At 43.3% G+C, this 25,572-nt stretch overlaps 2 protein-coding genes across 3 annotated transcripts in view; both read left to right on the top strand.

Annotated features, from left to right (window-relative positions):
* The first annotated feature begins 297 nt into the window (after nucleotides 1-297).
* On the top strand, nucleotides 298-10,380 carry Cd3g (CD3g molecule). The gene is made up of 7 exons (XM_041638490.1): nucleotides 298-396; nucleotides 4,977-5,000; nucleotides 5,664-5,891; nucleotides 6,439-6,570; nucleotides 8,831-8,874; nucleotides 9,250-9,332; nucleotides 10,039-10,380. Exons 1-6 carry the CDS (start codon nucleotides 342-344, stop codon nucleotides 9,313-9,315), a joined length of 549 nt encoding a protein of 182 aa, XP_041494424.1. The 5' UTR covers nucleotides 298-341; the 3' UTR covers nucleotides 9,316-9,332; nucleotides 10,039-10,380.
* Nucleotides 10,381-18,355: 7,975 nt separating this feature from the next.
* The window catches only part of Ube4a (ubiquitination factor E4A), a 42,604-nt gene continuing 35,387 nt past the window's right edge, over nucleotides 18,356-25,572 (top strand). Inside the window, exons 1-2 of one of the 2 annotated variants that reach the window (XM_041638473.1) lie at nucleotides 18,356-18,453; nucleotides 24,988-25,149. In XM_041638473.1, the coding sequence (XP_041494407.1) occupies nucleotides 25,029-25,149 (121 nt within the window). In that variant the 5' untranslated portion in view covers nucleotides 18,356-18,453; nucleotides 24,988-25,028. Of the gene's footprint in view, nucleotides 18,466-24,987; nucleotides 25,150-25,572 lie in introns of both variants that reach the window. The other variant, XM_041638474.1, reaches the window with a different exon arrangement.

Below are 25,572 nucleotides of genomic sequence, written 5' to 3'. Positions count from 1 at the left end.
CCAGAAACAACTACAAATAGGTCCTCAATCTGTTTTATGCAAAGAGGTTCTAAGGATAAGGAAGGTTCCAAGTGGGAATTCAGAACTGTCACTCTCCCTCCCTGCTACCTGACAGACACCACGTAAGTCTTAACAACAACAACAAAAAAAAAAAAAAACAAACAAGACAAGAGATATGCTTTGCAACACCATCCCCACTGGGGCCCCTGTGCCCACACTTTTGGGTTTTGCCCCAGCTCAAAGGATGCTGGGTGGGAGGAGCCAGGCTAGCGGCTACACAGGCTGGTTGGCTGGCTGCTGAGGAACCTCCACACTTTAACTAGAGAAGGAAAGAGATCAACATGGAGCAGGGGAAGGGTCTGACTGGCCTCATCCTGGTGATCTTTCTTCTTCAAGGTAAGAGTTTACTCGAGGGTCTGACAGCCTGGGAAAGGCTCAGGAGACGAGGCCATGACCCATGACCGGGGAGGCAAGGTTATTGGAATCCTAACTAAACTTGAGCCATCTTCATCTGTCATCTTAGAATTCAAAGGAGAGGCAAAAAGGAAGCCTCCAGCTGTTCTCTTCCGGAAAGAAGCACAGGGACCTAAGGGCTAAACTGGCTAGAGAGAGGATGGTACTGCCGCCATCTTAGGCCTGAATGTACTTAAGAAGGGCCGTGCAGCTGGGGTAATGACTCAGTCAAAAGGTGATTACTTAGCAGGCAAGCAAGGGAATCTGAATTCGATCCCTGGAACCCACTTAAAATGAGGGTGTGGTGGCTGACTCTTGTCATCACAGTGCTGGGAAGGCAGGGACTGATGGGTCCCAAGGCTTTCTAGCAGGCCAGCCAGCCTCGACACATCACCACCTTCAGCTCAGTCAGGTGCGCGCGCGCGCGCGCGCGCACACACACACACACACACACACACACACACACACGTCACACGTGGTGACATGGCCCAGGTGAGAAAATTGGGAGAAAGGGATACAGTCAGTGGATCTACGAAACATTTGCCCACAAAGCTGTTTAACCGGTCCACAAGCGTGCCAAGATCCAGATATGTGAGACTCCATAGAAGAAAGGGATGAACCAAAACCTTCTGTTCGCAAGAGCTCAGGTGTCATTGGAGAGATGGGTTTCACTGCTGACACATTGAGCACAAGATGTAGCATAGGCATACCTGTGTGTGCATACAGACATACTAGTTCACCACCAGGAAGTAGGTTAACTAGATTAAACCTGGGTACCCTGGGGGAAGCTAAAGTCAAGAAAATTATCTTATTTATTTGTTTGCTTGTTCGTTATGTGCATGCCGTAATACATACATGGAAATCAGAGGACAACCTGAAGGAACTGGTCTCTTTCTCCACTATGTGGGGCCTAGAATAAAAAACAAATCCTTTTACCTGCCACATCAAAATGTTCCCACTCCCTTCCTTTTTAACAGGGTCTTACTATGTAGCCCAGGCTGGCCTCCAACTCATAGGCAATCCTCTGGCCTCAGCCTCCTGAGTGCTGGTGATAGAGACGTAAGTTACCACACCTTACTAAAGGCTTGAAAGTTCTTGAAACTACAAAACCCTTCTGTGACATGTCAAGAACAAAGACTTGAGGATGGATCTGTGAGGAGCCAAGAGTAGGAAATATTTATTAGATGTAGCAGCATCTAAACTCAGTACTCAGGAGGTAGAGGCAGGAAAGTCAATAGTTCCAGGGCAACCTGGGCTATATAGCAAATTCTAGGTCAGCCCAGACAGTGGAAAGCCCTGTCCTAAAACAACAACAACAAACCAGGTAGAAAATGTCTAACATAATCTACTAATATAAGGATACAGTTAAATTTTAAATTTGTGGAATTTGGTGAAATGAAGATCATGACTGATTAGCACGGTTTCAGTAGAGTGGTGTGAGGAGATGCCAGAATGGCTAAAAATTTAAAAAAAGTGGAGGGTGGGTGATAAAATGTGGCAGGGTAGGAACTGCTGGAGAGGATGCGAGTGAGAGGCGGAAGAGATGGCGTAAAAGAGAAAAGGAGCATACGAAATAAACAATGACCGGGCAGTGATGGCACACGCCTTTAACCCCAGCACTCTAGGCAGAGACAGGCAGATCTTCATAAGTTCAAGGCCAGCCTGGTCTACTGAGAGAGCTCCAGGACAGCCAGGACTACACAGAGACTATCTTGAAAAAAAAATAAATTAATTAAAAAATGGGTGAGTACATTTTTTAGCTAAAGGAGATGGCGACGCGCAAAATAAAAGTCTAGAGTAGATTCGGAAAGACGGAGGGCAGAGTCAAGGGCACACACAGGAAGGCAAGAGTGTGGGTGAGGGCAACAGAAAGCAGGTGCAGGGGCTCTCGGGAGGCGGGTTTGTCATCAGACAGGAAGCAGGATGGGACCACAACAGCACCACTTCTCTCAAAGCAGGGAGGGAGGCAGTGGTACTATGGTGACATTCCATGTAGGACAGCGGAGTGGGAGACGTGGAGAAGATGGAGAGAGGGGAGCAGCCTCGCTGAGAGAAAGCGGAGAAAGCTGCAGACAGCACAGGCTAAAGGGCAATACTGAAAGTAAGAATACCAGGTTGAGCAACAGAAAAGCCAAGTCCTGATCTAGCTCAGCGACCAGTAAGTTGTGAACACTTAAACACCACTGCCCACTGAACTCAATTCTCGTACCAGTCTATTGGAAATTTGGCGATGTGGGTTCCTGAGTCTGAAGAGACTACACTCAGATATGCAAATGTCAACAATGTCAGCGGTCACTACCATCTCCGCTCCTACTGACTCTAAGCAAAACGAAGAATCTCCTTGCTCTCTTACAATAGCCAAATAATTAGAGATAAGGACTAGTGAAAACATGTTTGGGGCCATAGAGATGGCTCAGCACTTAAGAGCATGCTTACTGTGCTTGTAGAAGCCTGGGGTTCGAGTCCTAGAACCCACAAGGTGGCTCACAACTGTCTGTAACTCCAGTTCCAGGAAATTGGGACGTTCTCTTCTGGCTTCCACCAGCACCAGGCACTCTCACGGTGCACATATACACATCAAGCAAACACTCATACATATAAAATATATCTTTAGAATAATAATATATTTAACTGTTTGTCCACCTACATGATTCATTCCCATAACCATTCACCTGGCAGATGGGGCTCCTCCCATGTTCTAGGCAGTATGCTGGTGTCATTCATAAACAGCATCAGCCTGCAGAAGTTGTAGGACAGTTGATGCTTCCAACTACTTCTGTTAGACTTGGACTCATGACTAGCTCCCCCATCACCAACTCCACATCGAGCCTTACCACTTCCCTCACCTCTTCCAAATCTGCATATTTAATTAGCTATTTTTTCCCACCCAAAAAGCCTTTCGCTATCTGGTAAGTTTTTACTTGTTCTTCAATGTAAGCCAAATGTCATTTCCTCTACTAAACATTTTTTCTTGAGCAGAATCAATGAATCAATTATTTCTCTTTTCCTCTCCCCCCCCGCCCTGTCTCTTTGAGGCAGGGTATCACTATGTATCCTGGCTATCCTGGAACTCAATATGTAGACTTTCAGATATCTCCACACCTTGTCTCCCAAGTGTTGGGGTTAAAGGTGTTCATCCACACCTCTCTTTCTCATATTTTTTATAAGTTTTATTAATTTTTTTGTCTATTGAGACAGGACTTCTCTGTGTAATCTTTGCTGTTCTGGAACTTGCTCTTGTAGACCAGACTGGCTTCAAACTCACAGAGATCCACTTGCCTCTGCCTCCAAAGTGCCAAGATTAGAGATGTGAGCCACCACCACCTGGCTGAGATTTACTAAATCCTTAAAACAGCCACCCCAGGATATCCCCCATGGACAGTTTACTTTCTGATGGTCCAGCCTTACCTATAGTGAGGCCCATGCATCTATCATAGCAAAAACGTCCACCACTATATTCCACATGGGGGAAGGGACCGTCATATTGGAACTGCTCTCGTGATGTTCGACCTTCAGATGCTCAGCCTCGGTTGCATACCTTACTACCCAAAGCAAGAGCCATGAAAGGCTTTTGTAGCCTCCCAAGTGCTTTGGTACTACCACACCCATGTTTGAGCACCAATTTGTTATGTTATCTTGTTCCTGGAGAGACATGAATGATCTGTTCGCTTCAGGTAGGACACTGGTGCAAATCAAAATAATAATTCCACCAAAGTCCAGTTTAGAGAATCAGTTTAGTCGGCTTATTTACAAAGAAAGGGTGGGGGGTTTATTGCAGGATTGAGGGTAGCCTCAAAACAGCTGCATCCCTGTAAATCCCCACCCCATTGTGGATAGAAACTTTTAAAAGCTGCATCATGAAGTCTTCTATTATCGTTCATACACATTTGTATAAGCACTGGCATTAATAGCAGCTTCAAAATCTTCATTCCCTAGGTGGTAAAACTTTACCAGCTCCTTCTCAAATCATCTCCTTAGCATAAAGTCAGGGTAGCCAAGGGTCTACCATGAACAGCAAAGGCACACTCATCATTCAAGAAATCCCAAAGATTTAGAAACTCACACGCAGCAGGGCTGGAGAGATGGCTAAGTGGTTAAGGATTTACTGTTCTTGCAAAAGACCTGAGTTTGGTTCCCAGCATCTGGGACAGGCAGCTCACAACTGTCTATAACTCCAGATCCAGGGAGCTGATGCCTCTTGTCTCCACAGGCAACTGAATTCTCATGCACACATGAACTTGCTCTGATGTTCATACACAGATACACACAACTAATAATAAGATAAATATTAAAGAAAGGAAGAAAGAAAAATCCCACCCAGAAAGGTAGCGCAAAGACCAAACACAGCAATGTGTAATTGAGTTTGGTGATTTAGGTTCCATCCAGGAGAGGAACACAGATGGAGCCATTGCCATGGACTAGTATCTCTCTTGATCTTGACCTCATGTGACCATGTGAATACCTTGGCCCATCAGAACAAGCCCATGCCAAACTGATTCTTTATCTTTCTTCTATCTTTCCAGGTATTGTGGCCCAGAAAAAACAAGGTAAGAGAAATGGTTCCTCTCTATTCTCAAATTATGAAAAACTCCATAGAAGTACGGCTTCCTACAACAGTAGTCTCAGGGGCTGAGAAGATGACTCAATAGTCAAGAACACTTCTTATTCTTCCAGAGCACCTAAGTTCAGTTTCTAGCACCCACAGAAGATGACTCACAACTGTCTGTAACTCCAGCTCTAGGACACCCAACACCCTCCTCTGGCCTCTGTGGGTACCTGTACATACATGACATGCACACATACACACATTCATTTAAAAAAAACAATAGTCTCGTAATTTAGAAAAGGAACAAGTTTGATAAGATAAGGTGGTAAGAGTTGGAGAGCTGACATTTCCATTATCAACCAAATCAGTGTCCTGCTGGGACCCATTCTGGGCAGTTTTCCTAGACCTAAGCAATGAATTGTCTGGTTCTTGCAGTAGAAACAGGATCTTAGTAACTAAGCATGCCTTAAAACATGACCGAACCAGCAGCATTAGCATGTTAGTAACAGACCTCACCTCCCCAGAACTTCTAAATAAGAGCTGAAATTCTACCATGGTCCCCGTGTGATTCGCATGCGCCGTAACAATGGAGAAACAGTGTTCTACTAGTCTTCTGGTACGATCACAAAGCCCCTTAACAGAACCATGACCTACCCCTTTCCAGAAAACCATGTGGTAAAAGTGGATGACAAACGAGGAGATGGGTCTGTACTTCTGTTGTGTGACTTGAAAGACAAGACCATCACGTGGCTTAAAGACGGGAACAGAATAAGTCCTCCAAATGCAACTGAAAACAAGTGGAATCTAGGAAGCAGGACCAAAGACCCTCGCGGCGTGTACTGGTGTCAAGGAGCAAAGGACAAGTCAAAGCCACTCCAAGTGTATTACAGAAGTATGTAACCCCTAATTCAGCAGAACTTACTGTTCTGGTGGGCTTACCAGTCTGGGACAAGGTGGGGACAGATGCTAAGCAGTGATCTGTGGTAATAATAATAGCTGGTTCTCTTTGTCTAGGGTTACTACTCTTTAAATTGACACTTCCCACAGTGTCTTGAGAAAGCACAGCCCTGTACGACCTGTTTAACTTTTAGGTGGACCACATGGATTAGAGCAGCTCAACAAATAAATCAGTTAGGAGGAGGGGACTGTGCAGTGGAGAGGAGAGCGGGGTTGTCGAGACTGGAGATCAGGTCTTCCTTCTCCTTCACTGAGTTCCCGATGATAGAACTGTTTAGGCATCCCTGGAATTTCTCAGAGAGGAACACTGGCAAGCAACAGTTCTTGGGGCAAGGATCCTCTATCGTAATACCACACAGAGAGGGCAGCTCCTGCTGCCCAGGGCAGAGGCACTGATGGTGGTGGGCAGAAGAAAGGAAAGATGCAATAACACCTTACATTCCTAGAGAGGGCTAGCCCTCCCTGTGTCTTGTTCCCCACAGTGTGTGAGAACTGCATTGAGCTCAGTTTGGGTACCATATCGGGTTTTATCTTCGCTGAAATCATCAGCATCTTCTTCCTTGCTGTCGGTGTATACTTCATTGCTGGGCAAGATGGAGTTCGGCAGTCACGAGGTAAAACAAGCTAAATGTGGTGCTACATGCTTGTAATCCTAGGTACTTAGGAGGCTCAGGCCGGAGGGCCCTGAGTTCAAGGCTGCCAAGGCAACCTTACATATAATATAATATAATATAATATAATATAATATAATATAGGTATATTTTAATATTCTGTCTTAAAATTAAATTTGTAAAGGGGTAGGGGCTCAATTAGTAGGCCACTTATCTAGTTTGCACAAGGCCTAAGGTTCAAGCCCCAGAACGCTCAAACCAGATGTGGTAGCACATGCCTATAATCCCAACACTCAAGAGAGGAGACTGGAGAATCAGACATTCAAGATCATTTTTGGCCACATAGAAAGTTTGAGGCCAACCTGATCTACATAAGACCCTGTCTCGAAATGAAGAGGGGCAGCTGGAGATGTGTCACAGGTACTAGAGCCCTGCTTCACCTACTTCAAGCTCGGAATTGATTCAGTCCCTAGCACTGAATAAAACTGGGTATGGTGACACGAGCCTGTAGTCCAAGTGTTTGGGAGGTAGAGAAAGGGGGATCTGAAGGTCAAGGTCATACAAAGCTATGGAGTGAGTTCAAGGCCAGTCTAAACTACATGAGATCCTATCTTTAAAAAAAATACACATAAATAATTGAGGTTATTTATATATAATATAAACATATTATATATAATATAAATATACATTATAGTTATATAATGTAGCTCAGTATAAAACACTTAGGTGGCATTGTGAAGCTCTGAGATCATTCCCAGTCCTGGAAGAAAAAGAATATCCTGAGTTGAGAGATGGGACCAACTAAGACCCTTGGCTTCCTTCTTATCAAGACAGACCCAGCAGGGAAACTGTTGGTGCATATTGCTAATTCATAATTGATGACCCTATGTCTCTGTAGGGCAAGTAGGAAAGACATTTCTTATTATCCTAGCATATTTGGGATTTGCCTTTTTTTTCTTAAATTTCTTTTTTCTTTCTTTTTTTTTTTTCTGTTGTTGTTGTTGTTGAGACAGGGTCTTGTAAGGTAGCCCTGGCTGGAACTCATTATGTAGCTCAGGCTGACTCAGATCCCTGCAGTTCTTCACAAGGAGTGAGATTATAGGCATGAGTTACCATGCTTGATCTCTCTCTGTGTTTTAATACTTTATTGAGAACAGGCATAACGGTGCACGCCTTTAATCCCTGCACTCCAGAGACAGAGGCAGACAGATTTCTGGGAGTTCAAGGCTGGGGTCTATATACCAAGTTTCAGGCCAGCTAAGGGTTACATAGTGAGACCCAACCTCAAAAACAGAATTATTTATGGAAACCAAATGTAGTGGCTCACATTGACAATCCTAGCACTAAGGAAGCTGAGACAAGAGGGTCACCTTAAGTTTGAGGCTAGCCTGGTCTACATACAAAGTCCCAGGCCAGCCAGCTACATTGTGAGATCCTGTCCCAAAGAAAGAAAAAAGGAAGGGGCTGGAGAGATGGCTCAGTGGTTAAGAGCAGTGGATGCTCTTCCAGAGGTCCTGAGTTCAATTCCAGGAACCATATGGTGGCTCACAACCACTCATCTGGCGCCCTCTTCTGGCCTGCAGGCAGACATACAGACAGAACACTGTATACATAATAAATAAATATTAAAAAAAAAAAAAGAAGGAAAACATTCTTTAAAAAAATAAAATAAGTCTTATGTAACTGTACCTTGCATTTCCGATTCACCTGCTTCTACCTCCCAAGTGTTGGGATCACAAGCATATGCTGCAACGCGCCCTGTATAAGTTGTGTTACAGATCAAACTCATGACCTCACACATACTAAGCACCCAACCAACTGATCTGCATCCCTGATCCCCGAGGAGGAAGCTTTTCATTGAAGTAAAACCTACATATGGAAAAGTGAATCACAAGAATACAGCTAAAATAAAGTGGACAAAACAAACATACTTGTGCATCCGACACCCAGTTTAAGAAACCGAGCGTTACCAACACCATATGGAAGTCCCACTGACAGTCACTCCCAGCCGCTACCTGCCCCTGAGCATGAGCGCTATCCTGACTTCTGGCTACAGAGGTGTTCTGTTTGGTTCTAGTTCTGTGGAAATGGACTTGTACAACACGTAGTCTTGCGCATAGCTCCTTTTGCTCAACAATGTGCTTTTGAGAATGATCCATATTCTTATGTGCAGCTGACTCTCACACTACTTAGAATTCCATCATGCGAATAACTCAATTATCATTCTGTCTTTAAATGTATATTTTGTCTATTTCTTGTGCAGCTTCGGACAAGCAGACTCTGTTGCCAAATGAACAGCTCTACCAGGTAAAGAACCAGGGAAGAGAAAAATGGTGCCACAGTTCTTTGGGGTGGACCTTAAGGATTGTGGGCAAGTTCTCTGGAAGCTACTGTAGAGATAAAGATCCGCTTATGACATGCTATTTAATAGACGGTTGCTGTGTTGGATAGCATGGGAAACATAAAGACCGAGGTAAGGAGCTGGTGAGAAAAAGCTGAAGAGCACACTGATTGAGAAAGACGCATGAGGAAATTCCAGGGGGACCCTTCCTCTCCTCTTTCTTTTGGCTCCTAGAGCTGTGAATCACCTAAAGTTTTGTTCATAAAAATATTTGATGGATATGCTTTACATTAATTAATAAAGGATAAAACATGAGTGGATGGTTATGCTGTCCTCTTCAGCCCCTCAGGGATCGGGACGATGAGCAATATAGCCATCTCCAAGGAAGTCATCCAAGGAGGAAGTGAGCTCAACAGTACTCGAAGTAAGTGGGTGCTTCACCGCTCATCTCGGGGCGGGGCTCTGCCTCTGCATGACCGGCATGCTTCCCAGAGGTTGCCAAATCTCTTTGCAATAAGGATGAGAAGTAGGGCGTGGGTAGAGGAGTGTGGAGTCTTTCTCCTAAAGTCACTGGTACCAGGACTCAATGAATACTTGGGAGCCGTAAGCAACTGTAAATCCTCTGAGAGAAGAGCCCTGAGCCACAGAGATGCTGAACATTAATCTTAACCCCATTAAAGTCTCAGACAGGGCAGTGTGGTGCACGCCTTTAATCCCAGCACACAGGAGGCAGAGGCAGGCGGGGCTCTGTGAGTTCGAGGCCAGCCTGGTCTACAAGAGCTAGTTCCAGGACAGGCTCCAAAACCACAGAGAAACCCTGTCTGGAAAAACCAAAAAAATAAATAAATAAATAAAAATAAACCAAAAAATAAAAAAACAAAACCTCAAAACTGGGTATGGTGAAGCATTCCTTTAATCTCCAGAACTCTGAAAGCAGAGATAGTTCCCTGTGAGTTCCTAGCTATCTTGATCTAGCGGGAAAAAAACCACCTTATTAACTTCTAAAACCAGCCTAACAACGAATCAGAAGTTCTGATCCAATCAGCCCTTCACCAGTGTCAATCAGGAACACAGATTTGAAAACATCAGTTGGTTTTCTGACCAATTACAAATTTTCTTTCTCATTCCAGGTATTGCCCTTTCCATCCCAGGATCAAAGCAATGTGTTTTAGAGAGAGCCCAGTAGAGAGATCTTCATCCCTACTGTTAATCTGCAGAAGTGGCAAGCAGAGAGGAAGAACTGTCAGAGAAATTCTGGGGTTTTCTCAAAATAAAATAAAAGCCCAAGCTTGGGGAAGGTGGCGGTGTAACTCAGTAGCAGAGCACTTGTCAAGCTTGCTTGAGGCGCTGTATTAAAGTCATGGCACCCTACCCCCAGACCCTCACAAAAAAGCAGTGAAGGGGAAAAAGTACAGCGTGGTGCTTGCAGAGCGCCACCTATTGGGGAAAATTGTAAACGACAAAATTAAAAGATCGGGTATAACCTACCTCTGTCCAATCAGACTTTTCTTTGTTTAACATTCACTAGGGTATTATGCTGTTTCTAATTCAGTGGACCAATATGGCAGTGGGGTGGCTCATCAGACAAAAGTCTTTGCCACACAAGCCTGAAGACCTGAGCTCAATCTCCAAAAAGTCAAAAAAAAAAAAAAACCTACTCCACCATGCCGTTCTCAGACCTCCACACACATGCTAAGCATATACAGACCCTATACATACATATAACAACACTATAATAATAATAAATAAATACATAAATACATAATAATAACATCAGTGGATTATATATGCAGTAGGTAGTGAAAGGTTTCCTTCTACCTGGATCCCTAACCAGAATAACCTTCCCCACAGGCAAATGAGTTTCATACATATGTTCTTGAACGTATTTTAAGCATGGAAGAACAGTTCTTAAGTTCACTTTATTCTTCCCCTATTCTTCATACAATGATATAACACAATACACCTTGCATTTTCTCCTAAGCCAACCTGGAGATTATGACGCAGAATGGTAGAAAGACCGGTTACTGGCTATTGATTTATTTAGGGACTCGCTGACAGCACTACACGTACTACATGTACTTCCTATTTGCCAAGCATGATTTCACTTGCTCCGGGAACAGACCGACGTGGAGAAATAGCTAAAGCATGAGTCGTTGCCCTCAACAGCCTACTGGCTGCTACATAAGCTTCCAGTAAAGTTTGCTTGCTTGCCCACCCCTCCTTGTGGTTCTAAAGTGTAAAATGAGAATACAGACGGGACCCAGGAACAAAGCCTTTCGGGAGTTGTCCTGGCTTCACTCCGCTGGTGACATCTCCTCTTTTCTACTCTACTCTCATTGCGGTTAGGGTGCCTATTCCGGAAAGATATCGGCAACCTTTCCGGAGCCCCCGGCCCATGAGATCTCCTTCATCTTGACCCTAGTTGGTCCAGAAAGTTGCCACTCTTGGGTCTCCCAGGTCTCTGGTACTGGGAAGCCTGTGGGATTCCAGGGTCCTGTTCTACTGGTCAAGGGGACTGTGAGACCCAGGACCGGAGTCTCCAATTGGAAGAAGGTGAGATTAGGCGGGTCATTCAGAACCCAGGGAGATAGGCAGGAAAGCTGACATGGGGTTCATCACCCCACAGATTTTCATCCATAGCCTTGATGGGCTACTGAGGTGGCACTAGTCTCTAAGGAAAAGTTAGATTGGTCTGCAGGGAAATGGACAGACTGAGAATCTAAAATGAAAATGTATAATTTCTGAATGAATGGTGAATGCTTGTAATGGTTCTACAGCTGTGTGGATACTGGGTCTGACTGAGCCCTAACTTGCCATTTAACCCGAATGGGCACTCACCTCGAGTAACAAGAGGTGACAGGGATATCCATGATGCCCCTAGGTAAGACCTTAAATTGTCTCACAGCTAGGGCTAGGCACATATAAACTCTCCCAGCCCCTGGTTAGAGAATTCTTCTCATCATGGGGCTTGCACAGTCTCTCTGTGAGACCCCACAGTCTTACAAAAACGTTGAAGCCTGAAGAATGAAGAAAGCAACCCCATTAGCTTCCCCAGAGAATGAAATTTTGCCCATGTTACTGCCTACTTACCAGTTCCGAGGCAAGGCCTCCTCAACCTGCCCCTGCAGTGGCATCTGCCCTGATGCAATGCTCACCAACCTCATCTGGCAGCAGCTCTGCCAGACTCTGGACCACTGTGTTCCAGGGAGGAGCTCATTCCAATGTGTCAACTAAGGGAAATCCCAAGGGTGCTTACACCTGTTGCCGGAAGACAGTTTCAGAATGATACTTTTGGCCCTGACTAGATGTGCTCCAGGAAGTGAGGTCCAACAATACTTACACCCCTTAGGTTCAAGAAATAAGAGAACTCCTGTACTAGTCCTGCTAAAAATGGCCCTGGCAGGGTTCACGACCACTGGTGCCTTGACAATAGGCAGTCAACAAGTTCAACATAGCCAGCTCTCTACTCAGACCAAGAAACATTTAACTATCGTTCAGGAAAACACAGTCGCTCTTCAGAATAAAATAGATGCATGGACAGCAACAACTCTCCCAAGTCCTAGAATGTTAGACTTGATTGCCACTAAAAAAAAAATGTTAAGGTATATACATTAAATGAGAAATTCTTTTTTGATAATAATTTGTCAGGAATAATACAAAAATGCAGAAAGGTTATCAAAAATATTAAGGCTGAAAGTACAAACGAGAGTCACTGTAGTACAATACAATCATGAGACTGTCGCCTATGCCTTGTTTATTGTATTTTTGAGCGCTTTGTTGTTTTAGCTTTAACAGTATAAATATCATTTTGAACTTGTGTAAAGAATTAACAACAAATAGGAATAAAAGGTATAGTTGGAAAATCTCTGCATCTGTAATTTTACTGAAGTTCACTTCATAGTGGTTATATCAATAGTAGCAGTTACATCATAGTAGTGACGTCAATAGTAGTAGTTACTTCATAGTAGTTTTATCAATAGTAGTAGTTACATCATCGTAGTTATATCAATGGTAGTAGTTACATCATAGTGGTTATGTCAATTGTAGCAGTTACATCGTAGTAGTTACATCAGTAGTAGTAGTTACATCATAGTAGCCATGTCAATAGTAGCAGTTACATCATAGTGGTTATGTCAATTGTAGTAGTTACATCATAGTAGTAGTTATATCATAGTGGTTATATCAATAATAGCAGTTACATCATAGTAGTTATATACTCTCAGCTACAGAAAGTGCCTGCTATTCCTATGCATGTGTGTTACCAATGTATTGCTGAGGTTTGAGCTGTGCCAATTGTAGTGTTTTTGTGTCTTGTTTTTACTCTTTGGGGGCCCACCATCCAGCTTTCAAATAAATACATGGAGACTTATTCTTACTTATGAATGCCCGACCTCAGCTTAATTTGTTTCTAGCCAGCTTTTCTAACTTAAATTATCCTGTTTCTCTTTTTCTGTGCTTTGCCTCTCAGCTTTTTACCTTTCTCTATCCTTTATATCTTTTTTGTCCTTCTTACTCTGTGGCTGGCTGGGTGACTGGGGGCTCCTGTCATCCTCCTCTCCTCCTTTTCTCGCTCCTCGCTCTTCACTTGATTTCTCCTATTTATTCTCTCTGCCTGGCTACCCCACCAATCCCTCTGCTGACTAGCTATTGGTCATCCTGCTCTTTATTAGACCAATCAGGTGTTTTAGACAGGCAAAGTAACACAGATTTACCAAGTTAAACAAATGCAACATAAAAGAAGGCAGCACATCTTTGCATCATTAAACAAATATTCCACCGCATAAATGAATATAGCACATTGAATATAACACATTGAATATAACATTAAACTAATATTCCACAACAGCCAATATAATTTTTCAGGGAGTGATGTGGCACGAATTTAGCCTTAATAATAAAAACCCAGAGTCAGATATTAGGGTGAAAGCTGAAAGATCAGAGAATCAGGGCAGCCATCCATTAGTTCTTACCTCTATGATATTCTCAGACCAAATGGGTGATTCTGTCTGTACAAGTCCTCAAACTGAATGCCCTGAGCTCCTATCTCCTTCCACCTTATATTCCTCTCTCAGCCAGCCATCCCGTCCTGTCTTCACCTCCCTAGTGTTGGGATTAAAAGCATGTGACTCTCAAGTACTGGGATTAAAGGAGTGAGCCACCACTGCCTGGCTCTGTTTCTCTTTGAGACTGGGTCAGTCTAGTGGAGTCCAGGGTGGTCTTGAACTCGCAGAGATCCATCTGCATCTGCCTCCTGAGTGCTGGAATTAAAGGTGTGTGCCACCACTGCCTGGCCTCTTTGGTTAACTAGTGGCTCACTCCATGCTCAGATCCTCAGGCTAACTTTATTTGTTAAAGCCCTAACGAAATATTTCAACAGGGTATCTCAGTATAGCATGGATTTTCTGTTTGTTAGCCTAGGTTAGCCTCAAACTCACTGTGTAGCAGAGGATGACCCTGAATGCCTCCACTTCCCAAGCACTGGAATTACAGCATTCTCCACCATGCCCCCGCTCAGTATAACTTCGATTTTCAATTTCCTTACTAAAACTAAGAATCAGCTCTTTGTTTTTCTTTGATATTGGATACAAGGCTCACACATTTTTAGAGTCTTTTTCCTTATTGACTTGTATCAGCCCTATACATACCTAGGAAAACTATCTTATTTTATATTATCTTATTTTTTGTGATGTTTGTAAATGTTTTTAAATTTTCCTTATGTTTTATGTAATTTTCAAATACCTATAATAGATTTCATTTGTCTTTTGTGAGTTTCAAGTCATATTTTTCTTTTGTAAATATTAAGATATATTTTTTTGAGATAAGGTCTCACTGTGTGACCTTGACTGACCTGGAACTCAATTTATAGACCAGGCTAGCCTTGAAATTACAGAGATCTAACTGTCTCTGCCTCTCGAGTGTTGATATAAATGACATGTGCCACCACATTCAGCAAGATTTATGTTTAAAATTTCTAACCATTAAATTTTTTTAAGATCTATTTATTTATTATGAATAATGTTCTGCCTGAATGTATGCCTGCAGGCCAGAGGAGGGCACCAGATCTCATTACAGATGGTTGTGAGTCACCATGTGGATACTAGGAATTGAACTCAGGACCTCTGGAAGAGCAGTCAGTGCTCCTAACCTCTGAGCCATCTCTCCAGTCCCCCATTAAAATTTTTGTTGAGGCAGCGTGTTGCTGTACAACTCAGACTGCCCTTGAATTTTCCTGTGATGTTCAGCTAGCCTCCAATTCATAATTTATAATCTCTAACATCATTTTTTTAAAGATTTATTTATTTATTGACTATACAGTGGTTTGCCTCCCTGTGGGCCAGAAGAGGGAACCAGATCTCATTATAGATGGTTGTGAGTCACCATGTGGTTGCTGGGAATTGAACTCAGGACTTTTGGAAGAGCAGGCAGTGCTCTCAACCACTGAGCCATCTCTCAAGCCCAACATCAATTTTTTTTAAGGTTTTTTCAAGATAGGGTTTCTCTGTGTAGCTCTAGCTGTCCTGGAACTCCCTCTATAAACCACACAGGCCTTGAACTCAGAGATCCACCTCTGCCTCGGCCTCCTGACCACTGGAATTAAAGGTGTGCACCACTATGCCCAGTTTCTAACACCAACTTTGCAATTGTATGTATGCATGAAGTAAATGTGTGCATGCGTGTGACATGGCACACGTGGCAGTCAGAAGACAGCTTTGTGGATAGATCGCTCCTCCTACCTTTACATGGATTCCAAGAACTGAACTCTAGGCACCTGCCTTGTGCAGCAAGTACCTTTAACTGCTGAGTCATCTCCCCTGCCCTGAAACATTATTATTTTTTCTTTTTTGGTTTTGGGTTTTTGAGACAAGGTTTCTCTACATAACAGCCCTAGGTGTTCTGGAACTTGCTCTTGTAGACCAGGCTGGCCTCGAACTCACAGAGATCTGCCTGTCTCTGCCTCTCGAGTGCTGGGATTAAAAGTGTTCACCACCACCGCCCGGCAAATTTTTTAAAACTAAATTTCAACTTTCAAGGGTTGTCTTTAATCTCCACACATTTACACACCTGTGCTCACATGCACATATCACAAATGCACACACATACACACACCCGAATTTTTCCCTATAAGATGTCTTTAGGAGATAGAACAGCAGTTGATACTCAAATATTGCACAGTGCTTTTATGCATGTGATAAAATATGCATGGTACATAATTTGGTGTTTTATAGACTTTTGTTATTTTGTTTTGGTTTATGTTTGCGTTTTAGGGATAAGGTCTGGCTATGTGACCCAGGCTAGTCTTTAACTCATTCAGAATCCTGATTCAATCTCCCAAGTGCTAGGATTATAGGCATATTGCACATGCCTGACTAAATTTACCATTTTAGCGATCCTGATGCTTATTAAAGTACCCTTCTTGATGTATCACTTACCCTGGATAGACCATCCAATAGCCCAGGAGCTCAAATGTAACAAAGCAGGGAAGGAGAAACCCACGGTTAGAAGCATTCTCTGCTTCTTGGCTGCCATGGGTAAGCAGTCTTTGCCATGAGCTCTTACTACCATGATATTTTGCTTTGGATTTAGCTGACCTTAGATGGAAATGTATGAAACTGGGAGCCAAAAGAAATCCTTGCCTATTGGCGTTGTTTCCTCGGGTACTAATTACAACAATGAAAACTACACTCACGTTTAAGTCTGCCGTTCCATACATGAAATGTTTTCCAACAGTCATGCAGTTGTCACCACCATTCACTTCCAGAACTTCTGCATCACCATGAACAGAGTCTCCGAACCCATTCCCCACCATCCCTGATCCTTAGCAACACACGTTGTGTCCCTTTGTGTCTGGCCTCCTTTATGTAGCGTGTCTCCAAGGTCCATTCAGTTTTTGCACGTATCAGAGCGCTATTCATTTTTAACACCATAAGCCTGTTAGGCTTATTTAACCTATTTTAATATTTACTTGTTAAATATTAGGGGTTGTTTCTACCTTTTGATTACTATAAATACTGCTGTACTCTGGGGGACAAGCACCTATTTAAATCTGCTTTCAGTTCACAAGGGACATCATAAAATTTAAGTTACTGGATCATGTGATTCATATAATAATGCTACGTTTAATGTCTTCAGAAATCACCAAACTGGATTCTAAAGAAGCTGTACTATTTTAAATTCCCATTATCAAAAGATAAGGGTTCCACCCAGGTGGTGGTGGCACACTGCTTAATCCCAACACTTGGGAGGCAGAGGCAGGTGGGTCTCTGTGAGTTCAAGGCCAGCCTGGTCTACAGAGCTAGTTCCAGAACAGCTAGGGCTGTTACACAGAGAAACCTTGTCTGGCGAGGGGGGGGGGGGGGGAACCAAGAAGCAAAAAACAACACAACAAAAAAGATAAGAGTTCCAGTCTTTCTCTCTGCACCTCTTCTTCCTATCCCCCACCACACATACTTCTTGAGAAAGATTTTTGCTACATCACCCAGGAAAGACTGGAATCTATGTAGCCCATGAGCTCTCAACCTGTGGATCAAGACCTCTTTAGGGGCCAAAGGACTCTTTCATGGAGGGGGTGGGGGTGCCACATATCAGATTTATATTACAATTCATAACAGTAGCAAAATTACAATTATGAAGTAGCAGCAAAAATAATTTTATATTGGGGGGGTCACCACAACATGAAGAACTGTCTTAAAGGGTCAAAGTATTAGGAAGGTTGAGAACCACTGATGTAGCCCATGCTGGTCTGAATTCATCTTCCTGGCTAACCTCCCTCCCGAGGGCTTGGATTTTCAGGTATGGACTACCACATCAGTGAGCTGTAGTTCTTTATATAGTCATACATACATACACACACACACACACACACACACACATAAAATTTATATATTCCTAATATTAATCCTTGATTATGACATGCAAAAAAATCTCATTTTCTCATTTTGTGAACTGTGCTTTTAGTTCTTGCTACTTTCAATACTTTTGTGTACCTCAAAACAGACTAGTGGGGTGTATACTGTTTGTATAAATAAAACTAAGTTCAACCCAAAATAGCACACTGTTTAGCACCTAACACCTGCTCAAAACTTCTTAGACATTGTCTTTGTTGGTATTGTTACTTCCTTTAAGCTACGAAGAGTAAGTGGAACGGCTCCAAAACGCCATAGGACAGGTGGGAGCATAAAAAAAGCAGAAAGCCAGTCTGTGAGCACGCCGGAGATAACAATATTGTATCTGCCCTCAAGAAATGGGACTCCAAACCACGCACCATCAACAGTCCCGCCCCACCCCGCCCCTCCGCCTAGCCCAATCCCAAGGCCACTTCCGGCCCGCCCCCTGCCAGCCGGCAGCTAGCGTGCGCGTGCGCCTTGCCGGTGTTTTGCCTGCCATTAGACAGCGAGAACGGACAACGCCCTACTTCCGGGGCGCGGGGTAGACAGGCGCGGCGCTCAGTGATGATGTCAGCTCCGGTTGCCTTGCTGAGTCGGAAGTGGGAACCTTTTGGTCGCTGTGGCTGTGAGGTGTCGTCGTTGCTGCCCTTTCAGGCTCTGGTAAGACAGAAGGTATCTAAGACAGAAGGGGAGGAGGACTGCGACCGGGGTTTTCAGCCATGCAGCTGCCTGTCCGGGCTTCTGCACACTTGCTGTTCTCCAGTGCTTGCCTGACCTGGGTTCCTCTTCTTGAACTTCGACCCTGTCTGATCTGGAAACCCTTACGGTGCTCCAGCGTCGGGTGTCTCTGCACGTGTTTTTCTTCTTTACCAAACCCCCGCTAGAAAAGGCCTGAGTCTTGGCTGTGACTGTCTTTTGGCTTCTTTTATCTAGGACCTGTGCAGGGTGGGTGGGTCCCCGGGTCTCCCTCCTCCCCACGAATCTCTTGTCAAACCCCGAGATAAATTATGGAGTAGATGACAGAAGACCAGATGCTAACGGGAAGAAATGAAACTCGAGTCAGAATAATTAAACCAGTTGGATGCATGTAGCAAGATGTTGACGTTTAAGGCGAGTGATGGGCTAGTCGGTGTAACTCTTCTGGGATTCCGCTCGAATGTTTCTTGGATTGAGAAATCATTTCTCAGATTATGTGACCACAACCCATAAGCGTTGTATTTAATGGTGTTCCCTTTAGGATGCGTTTCTGTCTTCAAGAGTAAGAATGGGCTTGTTCTCACTCTCACTCACTCTTGATTCCAGAGAAAAGACTATAAAATGGGACCCAAGACAGGATGCTAGGGTTTGATGGGGTTTGGTTTTTTTTTTTTTTTTTTGGTTTGTTTTGTTTGTTTTGTTTTGCTGTTTTGTTTTTGATTGGGGAGTGCATGTGTTTCCGTTGATGAGGTCCTTCTAGCTTGCAGATAAATGTGTTACAAGGATTTTTGTTGTGATACCATGTATAGCACTGAAGGCATTTCCAGGTAGAACATGTTACTCTGGAAACATTTTTAATTCCAAAATAGAGACTTTGTGGAGTATGATTTAATACAGCTTAATTTGGGCAGGGGAAAGGGAATGCTGGGATTGGAACATAAGCGCTGGTGTTTGTATGCTTTAGCTCTGACCTATACCCCACCTCACCCAACCCTACGCACAGAGCTTGGTTTCAACAGTCTCGGTTTTTCAGTGTTGCTGGTAGTTCCACTGTAAAAACTGCTCACAGGATCCTATAGTGGCCTTAAAGGATTAGCAGTACTCTACCTAAGTAAAAGTTTAAATCAGGAGAGGATGGAAGAATTTTATGGAACCAATGATAGACATTTCTTACAAATATAGACTTCTGCAGTAGGTATACAGAGTGAAATTTGTTATGAAGGAAGACTTATTAAAAATGAATCAAAACCAAAGGCTTTGAAAGACTGGTGGTTGTACCATCCCAAAACCTAAGGTGTGTTTCTATATGGCTGTTGAAAACAAAAGGTTTGTTATTTTTATTACTGCTACTGTTTCTTTTTTAAAAGGATATTTTACTTTTACTTATGAGTACATGTGTGCTTCTGTATATGTGTATGCCATATGTGTGCAGATGCCCCCCAGAAGTAGAAGGCATTGGATCCCCAAGAGCTGGAGGTACAGGAACTTAAGAGCTACCCAGCATGGGTGCTGGGAACTCAAGTGCTCTTAGCTGCTAAAGCCATTTCTCCAGGCTTTTCTTTCTTTCTTTCTTTCTTTCTTTCTTTCTCGGAAAGACTTTTTTTTATTTTTATTTATGTGTATGGCTGTGTATCTGTAAGAGTGTGTGGATACCTACCGAGAGCAGAAGGCATTGTTAGACCCCTTGGAGTTGGAGTTGCAGGCCTCTGTGAACTGTCCTGTTATGGGTACTGGGGTCCAGCCCCTGATCATCTGATAGAGCAGGGAGATCTCCTGAATGAACTGTCTCTTCAATTCCTTATTTATTTCTGAGTCAAGGTCTCACTGTGTGTCAAGATCCTCTTGCGTCCCCTTCCCAAGTCAAGGATTACAGGTGTGTACCACTACACTCAAACAGAAATTTAAAATAGGCAAAGTGAGTTTGAAAGCAAACAGAATACCCAGGCTCCATCTTATGAGACAGTTCTTCCTTTCTAGGTACTTTTATTTACGTGTGTAAGCTCAGTGACTAAATCTAAATTGAATCTCCACAGAGATTATCAATCAGGTGATCAACCCTCCTTCTCCCTATAGCCTTGTTTCTAGAGAAAGAAGTCTCTGTACCAATTTTAAGCAAATATGAAAAAGATGAGTTTAGTAGGGTAGGCAAAACCCTGTTGTTGTTGTTGTTGTTAGCGTTTGTTCTAATCTTCTTTCTCTTGTTGGTATAATACACTCTGACCGAAAGCAACCGAAAGGAAGAAGAGGATAATTTGCACACTTCTAGTCACAGTTCATCATTGGGGGAAGTCGGGCAAGAATTCAAGTAAGGCCTTGAGGCAGAAATAATGGGGAAATGCTGTTTGCTAGCTGCTGCTTAGCTGGTTTCCTTTTTTTGTTTTGTTTTGCTTTTTTCTTTCCAGACAGGGTTTCCCAGTAACAATGGAGTCAGTCCTGAAACTTGCTCTGAAGACGGGGCTGGCCTCGAACTCACAGAGATCTGTCTGCCTCTGGAGTGCTGGGATTAAAGACTTGTACCACCACCACCTGGCTTAGCTAGCTTTCTTATGCATCTAGGACTATCTGCCTAAGAAAAGGTGCCCTTCACATGGGGCTGAGTGCTCCTGTATCAATTAGCAATCAAGACAGTCCCCCCAGAGAACTGTCCACGAGCCTTTCTGATCTGGGCATGCTCCCGATCAAGGCCTTCCTCTCAGATGTCTCTAGGCTATAGCAAGTACAACTAAAACGAACGAGGACAACATTCGAGGTGACAGCAGGCTTATTTGCATTCTCTGTTCTACTCATGCGTGAGTGCTAAAGAGCCACAGTGTCTGGCCTGGTAACTTAACCTACTGCTGCATCTCAAGACAAGTAGAGAAGTCCGTACCTTGATACAGATTTCAAGTAGTGCTGTGATTGTGCAGGGCTCGGGAGTAACTGAAGATTGGGCCATCTAGTGAATGTTTGCTTAGACTTTGTGGTTTTCAAGGATAATGTAGTACTTCTGCAGATAAGTAGACTTCAGCCACAGAAGAAAGAAAATCCAATATGAACTTCTACTCAAAACAGGGCTGTGTAGGAATGCAATGTAGAAGTTTTTAAATCCCAATATAAACAAGGATAAGATGTAATAGAAGGTTAGCTTCTTTGTGTAATGGAAGAGTATAGAATTAAGGAACTACTGCATTTGTGGAACTAAATTCCCTCTCTTGATAGTCTTGATAACCGGTGTCCTTGGCTTTCTGTATTCTTGACTTTCAGCTTCCTTTTTACATACGTGATGCAGGTTGTTGTCTCGTGTCTAATGATCTGGACCCTTCAAATTTGTGTGTGTGACCTTTTTTTTTTTCTTTCTTTCTTTCTTTTTCTTTTCTAGACAAGGTTTCTCTGTAGCTTTGGAGCCTGTCTTGGAACTAGCTCTTGTAGACCAGACTGGCCTTGAACTCACAGAGATTCACCTGCCTCTGCCTCCGGAGTGCTAGGATTAAAGGCCAAGTGCTAGGATTAAAGGCGTAAGCTACCCTGGTCTGGCTCAGGAACTCTTTTTATAGACCAGACTGGCCTCAGACTCACAGAGATCTGCCTGCCTTTGCCTTCCAAATGCCAGGATTAAAGGCATGTGCCACAACACCTGACTTTTCAATTATATTTTTAAAAAAATTTACTCAAGCCAGACATGGTTATCTGTGCCTCTAATCTTAGCACTTGGAGACTAAGGCAGAAGAATCACTCTAAGTTCAAGGCCAGCCTGAGTAACACAGTGAGACCCTGTTTCAGTTAACAACAGCAAAAGCCTGGAGATAGATGACTTAGTGGGTAAGAGCTATTGATATTCAAGCTTGAGGACCTGAGTTTAAATCCTCGATTTAAAGACTAGATGTGTCCACATGTACCCCTGTAACCCTGGCACTATGGGGAGCAGAGATGGGAGAATTGGTGGTGCTCGCTGGCCTTCATCTCAGCTCCAGCTTCAGTAAGAGATCCTGTCTCAAGTGAATAAGGAGACTGATCAAACAGAGACCCCAGCGTCTTCCATGGGCCTCCATACCTGTGTACATATATGCCACATACCTGTACATACACACACACTTCAAACGGGCATATGCAATTGGTTGGCTTCTATAACTGAGACGTCTGAAGAGTTCTGTTTTCCTGTATAGTAGCTTAATTTGGGGGTAGCCATTTTTTAGATGGTGTAAAGGTGACAGCTCTGGGCTTGTGTTTTACTAGCCTAGCAACACAAGAAGGAAGAGTTCCCTTCTCGATAGATTTAGCCAGAAGTCCAAAGACAATGTTCACTAATTCCTATAACCCTTGATAGGATCTTTTGCCCATTCATGGATCAGTCACTTTGTCCTCTATGCCCTTTCCTGGAGCTGGTGGATGAGATCAACACATATGTCCAGATCATCTGGACATATGTCTTGAGTGGAATTGATACTCAGAGGAAAAACCAAGGGTGTCATGTTGAGGAAAAAGATGGTACTATTCCAGAGACAAGATATCAAGAGTTCACTATAGTTTTTGCCGTCTTTTAGAGTTCGGGACACCTTGGTGGGGCCAACAACGAGACGGTTTAGGATGGCACCACATGAACTAGAGATGAGCTAAGCTTAACCAGTGGCAACATGGTGGTCCTCTCAAGGACCATTCGTTCCAACATAAAATATGATATTTTCTATTAAGCTCAACTAAATATACATGGCAAAAAAAAAAAAGGAAAGGAAAGCAGCATCTAAGAGTTCATTTCCTTAGAGTGGTAGGAAAGCCCAGGACCATCCTAAGAGGAGGTCAGACTGGCTAGCTGTCACTGTGGCTAATTAGCTTTTAACTCTGGGGCAGGAAATTTAACAGAGGCCGTGAAGCAACTCATAGAAATGCCAAGATATGCTGGGCGATGGTGGCGCACACCTTTAATCCCAGCACTCGGGAGGCAGAGGCAGGAGGATCTCTGTGAGTTCGAGACCAGCCTGGTCTACAGAGCTAGTTCCAGGACAGGCTCCAAAGCCACAGAGAAACCCTGTCTCGAAAAAAAAAAAAAAAGAAAGAAAGAAATGCCAAGATATAAGCTCTCTCTCCAGTAATTAAGGGTAACTTTTCCAATTTGTACTAGCTTTTGTTAATGTGAGTTTGCAAGGGACCTTACTTCCATGAACTGAAGGTAAGCTAAGCATGGTGTTTTGTTCCTATAATCTCAGCACTGGGGAGGCTGAAACAAGAGGATCACAAATTCAGGCCAGCCTTGGAAAGACCATGTAATGGTGACACACTCCTGTAATTCTAGCACTCAGGAGGCAGAGACAGGAGGAGCATGAGTTTGAAGCTAGCCATCAAGTTCCAGGAAAGCTTTGGCTTTATAATGAGGCCTGTCTTAAAAATACAGACTAATTAACTAAAAGTAGATTGAATCTTCTTCCTCCTCCCTATCCTGTCCCCTCATCTTTGAGGTGTTATATCTATTTTATGTTAGACAGTCTACCTGACAGTTGAATTTGTTTTTTAAATATAAAAAATAGATAAGCAGTAAAAATTAGTATAGGATCAAAAAAATTAGTCAAGCATGATGAATGCTAGTAATCCCAGCACTCTGAAGGCTGAGGCAGGTTCTGTAATTTTGTTTTTGTTTTTTTTAATTTTTTATTTATTTTATGTGTGCGGGGTGTTTGCCTGGTCTTATCTCTGTATTCCATGTGCATGTCTGGTGAGTGTGGAGGCCAAAAGAGGGCATCAGATACGCTGGGATTAGAGTTACAGACAGTAGTAAGCTGCCATGTGGGTGCTGGGAATTGAACCTAAGTCTTCTAGAAGAGCAGCTGGTACTCCGAATCAATGAGCCATCTCTCTAGCTCCAGATCTGTAGTTTTAACCTATCAGTAGAATTAGGTTACTTAATATACATGAGGGACCTGCAAACACACAGCTAATCCCTATTCTGGCCTTGATTCAGCGTTCCAAATCTGAGTGTCAAGACAGGCATGGTGTTTCATGCTTGTAATCCTAGCATTTAAGTGTTTGCAAGATTAGGAGTTCAAGGTTCTCCTCACTACATAGTGAGCTGAGTGTGTGTCACCGCCCCATGTAATATGAAAGCCTGCCTTTTAGAAAAGGGTTTGCCCTGGGTTCCTGTGTAGCTAAGGAATTCCCAGCTTCAGTGCTTTGTAGCGGTCTTGGCAGGTACCACCTTGTTCTCTGCATGCGAATGAAGACTAGTCTGCTGGCTTAAAAACTTATGGGAAATCCATAATTCTTGTGGTATGTCTCAGGCCTATGGTTACAGTTAATGGAGAATTGCAATCACTGACTGTTTGAGCCTTTTGAGTTTTAGCTGTGTCCAGTTGGTAGGTTTGTAACCATCTTACCAAATATGTCTTGAGTTTGGGAACAGGAATTGGCATGTCTTAACTTCAAAGCATTTCAAAGGCATAGTGCTCAAGAAATGGGAAAAGAAACAATGATGGGTAACTACAGTGATTGTGTTGTCTGCCCTTCTGAATCTAACTCCTGTCCTTTGCATAGCCCCTCTCCCTAGGGCTGGATGGAGGATACCTTAAAGTGAAATGACAGACCAGGAGAATAACAACAACATCTCAAGTAACCCCTTTGCTGCTCTTTTTGGCTCCCTGGCTGATGCCAAGCAGTTTGCAGCAATCCAAAAAGAGCAGCTGAAGCAGCAATCTGGTAAGTAGAGGAGCCAAGAGCAGCAGATGTCATGACCTAGAACCGGGTCTTCCAGAGGAGGGATTCTTTAGAAAATTAACCGCAATTAGAACTTAAGTTTGGGGCAGAAGTTGTTTTGCTTTATTTTCTGTCTGTCTGTCTGTCCTGGTTTGTTGTTGGTTTTCATGGCTTGTTTTGTTCAAGGGACTTCCCCGTGCTGTCCACTCACTCACATAAAAAAAGCTTGGCTGACAGGTGGTTCCACAGGGGCAAATGGCAGCTGTGATCCCAAACTGGCAAGTTGTTTCATTAAAGGAGAAAGGAATTGTCTAGGAGTAGCTTTTTAACATAGGAAACCAAGGCGGTGTGGTGAGCCAGCTGCATGCAGTTGTAGAAACCATATATAAGAGAATCATAAATGGTTTCTGATATTTTAACAAAAAA

This window comes from Microtus oregoni, unplaced genomic scaffold (assembly GCF_018167655.1).
Source record: "Microtus oregoni isolate MIOR12 unplaced genomic scaffold, Mior012 000055F_ref0000237, whole genome shotgun sequence".
NCBI classification, from domain to species: Eukaryota; Metazoa; Chordata; class Mammalia; order Rodentia; family Cricetidae; genus Microtus; species Microtus oregoni.
The sequence above is the reverse complement of the archived record's forward strand: the minus strand, read 5'-3'. Positions and strand labels throughout refer to the sequence as shown.